This window comes from Chiloscyllium plagiosum, unplaced genomic scaffold, assembly GCF_037043375.1.
Source record: "Chiloscyllium plagiosum isolate Xiang-an unplaced genomic scaffold, Cpla_swu_hap1 HiC_scaffold_5, whole genome shotgun sequence".
Taxonomy (NCBI): domain Eukaryota; kingdom Metazoa; phylum Chordata; class Chondrichthyes; order Orectolobiformes; family Hemiscylliidae; genus Chiloscyllium; species Chiloscyllium plagiosum.
The window spans coordinates 8,194,397-8,200,912 of record NW_028270143.1 but is presented as its reverse complement, the minus strand read 5'-3'; the positions used below and the strand labels follow the sequence as shown (position 1 = coordinate 8,200,912).

The following is a 6,516-nucleotide window of genomic DNA, read 5'->3' as shown; positions in this document are numbered from 1 at the left end:
TAATGTTGTGGACAGTCTGATTTGTGGGAGTTGTTCAGTTCGTTTCGCACTTCCTCTCCCCCCCCCCCCCCCCCCCCTCTCTCTCTGGGTTACTTACGTGTATACAGCAGCGACAAACCGAACCTCCTTTCATCTTCACGGTGGCAGGCGTTATCTCTTGTAAACCGCTTACAATCAGTTTGTTGGCGTCACCCGGGCACTGCAATGACGATGACAGCATAAGAATGACAGATTAGAATGGTGATCCTTCCCAGACCCTCAGTGCTTCCGAGAGCAGTGCAAACATCAGAAGGTCAATTGCATCTCGCTTTTTTTTTCACCCTTCAACATTCCCCCCCACCCCCAGCCCCGTGTTCCCTCGAACTGTGTCCCCTCCTTGCTTTGAGTTCCTCTGCTGGCTCTGATCTCCGATCTTCGCACAATGGAATCAAGGAAAGAGATGCTGCTGTTGATGGAGCGAGGTCAGCACGGTAATCTTGTTAGCAGGAGGGTGTCGAATTTGTCAGAGCCAGCTGGGAGCCCAGTCATCGAGTCCCGTGAAAACGTGATCCCGAGGAATTGCTTGAGCCCTGGGTCTGCGCCTGTGACACTGGAGAGTGGGGACGAGGAGACCGACGGTAGCACTCGGATGAGACCCGCTTCAAGGCTCCTTGCCCCGGATAAGTCATCATCTGATGGCTGCTCGGCGAAGAGCAAATGTCTCTCTGTCCAAAACAGTCCGGAAACGGAGTCAGATTATTATGATGAGATAGATGTCAGTTGCACTCCAAATTGTGTGTCGGGAAATCAAGATTACCACGGAAACAAAGGTACTGATCAATTTCGATTGCAATACCATTTACTTTACATCCTGGAGTTCATGTTAAAGTTGTTCTTAAAGTAAGTAACGATTGCTTAATTTATCTCTTAGACAAATTAGATCTCACTCATCTTTCGTGACAAATGCCAAAATGTAGTTTCTCGAGGCATGCATTAATAGCTTTTAGTTTGTATTGTAGAATTACATTTTTCATGTTATTTAATGAGGCAATTTCATGATTTGCATTTTTCACAATTAAAACCCAACTAAACTTGTCATTTTAAAAAACCCCTGCAAATCAAGTGTTTAAAGAACAAGAAACTCGTTGCGATTTTTACTTTGGTTTCTTGATGGATTTCCGAAACTCGTTTAAGGACCGTAAAGTCCCAAGTTCTGAGGAGTTAACACCTTTGGAGGGTTTAGATTGTCACTTTCGAAGGGTCTTCTTGGCGCCAGTTCGGTAATAGGTATCTCAGGATGAGCTTCAATGAGAGCCGGTGCATATGAAAGCATCTCAGTCTGCCAGCAGCCGGCATGCACTTTATAGTCTTGTTCAAGCCGGGAGGAGACTACAGAGAGAGAGAAAAGCTGAGAAAAGGGGGAGTCCATTTCAAACGAGCTCGGGAATTTCTCCCATACTTTGTGTAGCCAGCATGTGCCACGAGATATCCAGGAGTCGGCTGTTTAGAGAAGGTGCCTGTTTCTTCAGTAAATAACAGCCAAAAAGGCCAATCGAGGCACAAAGGGCGCTTTATCTGTTACACTGTGCACAGGTATGGTGAATACATATATTGACGGCATCAAAGATATATTTTAAACTTTAAAGTCCGAAATATAATGCAAATTTCAGAATTTTGAGACATAAATCAAATGAATTATGTGTAGAGTGCTGAGAGCGTTAAAATGAACAAAACAACATGTGGAATCATGGAAGGAGATAGGTCTCTGAGTAGCAATTTTCCTCTTTTTCTCTGAACTTACGTTGTTGCATTTAATGCCCCACTTGGTAACCCTTCTAGATGTGATTCTGATTTCAGGGCAACCCTCCGATCCGATCGGCACGAACGGCGGGGCAGAGATTCCCAAAGTGGCCGGCTCTCAGAGCCTGATAGGCGGCGGTGGAGCTGACCAGATGCGCCGATACCGAACCGCTTTCACCCGAGAGCAGATCGCCAGGCTGGAAAAGGAATTCTACCGGGAAAACTATGTTTCCAGGCCCAGGAGATGCGAGTTAGCAGCGGCGTTAAATTTACCAGAAACCACTATCAAGGTGAACGGGAGGCGGAGTAGGATGAAATGCCTGGGCCGATAACTAATCATAAACAATAAGATCAGAAGATGCATAAGAAATGAAGTGCAGTTGGCAGTTGCTGGAAAGGATGTGGTCCACATAAGACAATAAACCAGGAGTATAGAAAAACGCGAAAAGCCCTGAGTTTAATCTTGCTATCAGTAGCAAAATAAACAGTCGACAAAGAAAATGACCTTATGTTTGGTACCCCTGATGAAAATAAATACTATTTATGCATCTTATTGAAATATCGGGTGTTAGTTACTGGATACTTAAATAGTAATGACCATCAGTTAGTTCATGTGGGGTAGGTTAGGGCAAAACGAAACCCTGAACACAAAATATATTCATGTAATGAAACCAAAGGATTTTCATTCCAAATGCAGAGTGAGCAATGCGTACGTTAAAATCCAGGCATCTGGTGTTCCGAGAGAGGTGGCATTGTGGCAAACCTGCATCACCTTAGTTTAATCTGTTGCATTGATGCAATAACGTTTATGAAATCACTGTACACAGGTGCCCCCTCTAAATATTGTTAAAATTCACACAACACCGAGTTCTGGTCCAACTGGTTGATTTGGAAGCACTAGCTTTCGGAGGGCTGCTCCTTCATCAGAGTGAGGACAAGTCCCTCACATTTTCATCTTTGTGAGTTCTTGGAATAACATTCTGTTTCATAGGTGTTATTTTGCTCTTGCTGTTCTGTGCCCTTTTCATTTCAAGAAGCAATGCTATTAAAAGAAGTCTTTGCCAGCCTTTTGATTTTACCGTGAGCAACATTCCCTTGCAAATGGTGGGTATTGGGGAATTGTAGTGTTGTAGGTAAAGAGTAACCCACCAACTTTGAATGGGTTAACGTCAATGGGAGTCGGGTCACTTGAGGTTTCTCAGCACCTATATGTAGGTATTTATATAATATGTATACATTATCTATACATGTGTATATATAAGCAGATGTATCATATCCAGTGCATGAACCATTGACAAAAAGTGAGGATTGATTTTCATGTTATTGTCACGATTGTCGTAAGTTTATTGCACGGTTTGCTTTGGGTTTTGCAGAGTATTTATAAACCGATTGAAAATCGACAAAAATAAAATGTCAGTGTGCCAAAAAAAGGCACTAGTAAAAGCTGGACTATAAATTTTCAAAGCTGAAGGGCCCAGTATCACAGTGAAAAGATCTCGAGTGATCATGTTGTGCTCACTTCGCTTGCAATAGGTAGCCTTGTTCAATCTGAAATAACATGCCCCTCCATCCCCAACGGCTCAACCCCGCTTTGATTCGCAAAATTAATTTGCAGTTGAAATATACTGGAAGATAGATAACATTCTCCCTCAATGTCATCAAATTGGGAGATACCTTGTGACAATAGAAAACATGGCCTGTTTTGCAACCCAAGTGCAATGTTTTCTGCAAATAACACACTTCTGGCTTTCTTTTTTTTAAGGTATGGTTCCAAAATCGCAGAATGAAGGACAAGAGGCAGCGTCTGGCCATGACCTGGCCTCACCCAGCCGATCCTACTTTCTATACATACATGATGAGTCACGCTGCAGCCACTGGCAACCTGCCCTATCCCTTCCCATCCCATGTACCTCTTCACTACTATCCTCACATGGGCATGTCTGCAGCGTCTGCATCGGCGAGCAGCCCTTTCAGCACCCCTTTGAGACCCCTGGACACCTTCAGAGTTCTTTCTCACCCTTACCCGCGTCCCGAATTGCTGTGTGCATTTAGGCACCCGTCCCTCTACCCTTCGACCACTAACCATGGGATTGGCAGCACCGGCAGCAGCCCTTGCTCATGCCTAACGTGCCACAGCAGTCAGTCGAATGGGGTGGTCCAAAGAGCTGCAGGGACAGACTTCACGTGTGCGTCAACCACCAGAACTGACACATTCCTCACCTTCACACCTTCCGTGTTGAGCAAGGCTGCTGCGGTGTCCCTGGACCAGAGGGAAGAAGTCCCTTTAACGAGATAAGGCAACATCCTTCAGCATGCTTTAAAAAAATACACCTTCCAAATGTGCACACATCTCTTTCTCTGGAGAGAAGGGTTTGGACACTAGTGGAAATGTCGGCTCGCTGGATGTCTAGACCTTGTTTCAAAATCTCCATTACATATCTGCAGGACTCCATCTCACACTTCTAACCCATACAGTGGATTGTAAGACTTCTTTCCTTCGTTATCTGCCAAATATGTCCTATGCTGATGAGAGTATTCTAGTCGTGTGCGTGCGTTGTTGAGGTTTTAATAGTAATTGTATGATAATATCCTCATCATAGAAATTTGGTGTTCAAACGTTAACAAGCCACAATGGGATGGGATTATGTGATGGGGAACTGAACAACTCCACCTCAATATCATGTTTGGAGACTGAAAAATAGGCGTTTTTATTTGCTATAGTAGCTGGCGTTTAAAAATTCGTTGATTGGTTTGCGTCGGTGAAAGTCGCCAAATCTCCCGAGGACAGGGGGGTCTGTACAGTTCTGGAAACGCAAGGCGACATTGAAGTAATTGTGTGGAGAGTTTCATTGGGCGAATAGGTATCATGTAAAGTAAACCGATTAATGCATTTGTTCACATGCGGTTGTCTTCAAGTTTTCAAAGCTGAAACTTGCGAAGGCTGATACGCTCTGGAATTTGAAAATAAAGAATTGCAAGGAGCATTGTTTTCTGTGTTTGCTTTATCCCAGGCTCTGAATGGGCTAAATTGAATTTCTCTAGAGCCCCTTACTCTGCATTTCCGCACATGGTAAAGTGAACAAAATTTGAAAATAGGTTATCATGGTCACTATTGATAATTTGATTTGCAAGTTCAGAATAAAAAAGGTATGTTTTTTAAAGCAACTTGGGGTTCGTTTAGCATTGTATTATGTTCGATTAAGATTTTATTGTATTAACGAAGCCTTTAGTACATCAATTGAAAAGTAGTTCATAACTGTTCAAAATATATCAAAATCCATACCTAGCAACCTTTCTTTTAGAATATACATGTAATACATCCGATTTCAGGATACTGTTCTTGCAATTATTCGTCATTATATGAATTGTTAATTTAATGAAATCTGGCCTACACCTGATTGGTCTTAATTTATGACAGATTTAACAGCTCAAGTGGTTGAACCTGTAAGTCATTGTTTATTGTCACTGCTTAACAGTGCGCCTATAAAGAGATATACATTCCGCCAAAACCAGAAGCAATTTATATTCAAATTATTTTCACAAATTGTCAATTGTGTTACTGTTAGAGATCACAGATGGGAGCAAAGGGAAATATCGGCCTAATTTTGTAGGCCATGCAAGTTTATTATTTTTTGAACTAATCAGTCAAATTGAAGCGCCCATTTGTATAATTATCGCATCTGGGCAAATACCAGGTTATTTATAATATGTACGTGACAAGTTAAAGTGTGCAATTTTAAGAAAATTGGTTTTATTCTGCTGTTGATTAAACATTTCTTAATCTACATGTGGTTAGAAAGAAATGCAGCGATTCTGTTACAAAATTAAAAGTAAAAGTTAAGCATTTCCAATCACGTCATTTCGTTTCATTTTTCGATTTCCCCTTCCCTATTTATTTGACATACAACCAGTAAAACAAATAAACCACTTCAATTCATTGCAGTGCCAGTAACTTTTAACATTGTACAACAATTGTTTACAGCTTATTCGAAACTGGTTCCGTTGATATTGGCCTCGATCGTCTGTTTTATTGTTTTCCAGCTACCCTGTAACTAAATGACGGAAAATAGGAATGTGTAGAACAGAGAAGTACTTCTGGGAGGGAGACAGCAATTCAGTCTGTTGCTTAATAGGTCAGGCAGTCTTCAGTGGAGCAGAATTTATTTTTGTAAAGCTATGGATTTTGATCATGCCGCCGAAATTATAGTTGACAGGTAACTGGCTCTGCTATTCCTGCATTATGAGCTATATTTTCTTTGAGTTAACAGTTAATGGGCAAAGCAAAATTAGATGTCCGCAAGTGGTGCTGGAATTCAAAAAATCGATGGCTCAGCCTCCTGTCCAATGAACATTCTTTAATTGATTGTATTTTCTGGGTAATTGAACCAGTCTTTGTGTAAATGGAAGTTCCATTGGAAGAACAATATAACCTTGCACACGAAATGTATCCAGCGTTGATTCAAATATCCCGATCATCATATGTCACAGCCGAATCCTGGTTCTAGCCGTCAATTGCTGCTCCAACAGAAGCCTTGATTGTTTTGCTTTGATTGATTGCCTTATTAACGTGTGTTCTTGTAAGTGTGACCAAGTTGATTACGACGCATATGCTTAGAATAATGTTCCATTTAAGTAAGTGGGTAGGACGAGAAAGATTTAAATCGCTAGCGAAGTGTAAATTCCCAATCCTTGTTTTACAGATAAAACCGAAAAAGGAAAGTTTAGATGACAACGACC

At 41.7% G+C, this 6,516-nt stretch overlaps 1 protein-coding gene across 2 annotated transcripts; it reads left to right on the top strand.

The window, feature by feature from the left end:
* Positions 1–421: 421 nt before the first annotated feature.
* Positions 422–4,075, top strand: LOC122550258 (homeobox protein XHOX-3). Of its 2 annotated transcripts, none has more exons than XM_043691011.2 (3): positions 422–809; positions 1,837–2,069; positions 3,542–4,075. In XM_043691011.2, exons 1-3 carry the CDS (start codon positions 422–424, stop codon positions 4,073–4,075), a joined length of 1,155 nt encoding a protein of 384 aa, XP_043546946.1. The 2 variants fall into 2 exon arrangements, with proteins under 2 accessions (XP_043546946.1, XP_043546947.1); XM_043691012.2 differs by having other exon boundaries at positions 422–810; positions 1,832–2,069.
* Positions 4,076–6,516: the final 2,441 nt, after the last annotated feature.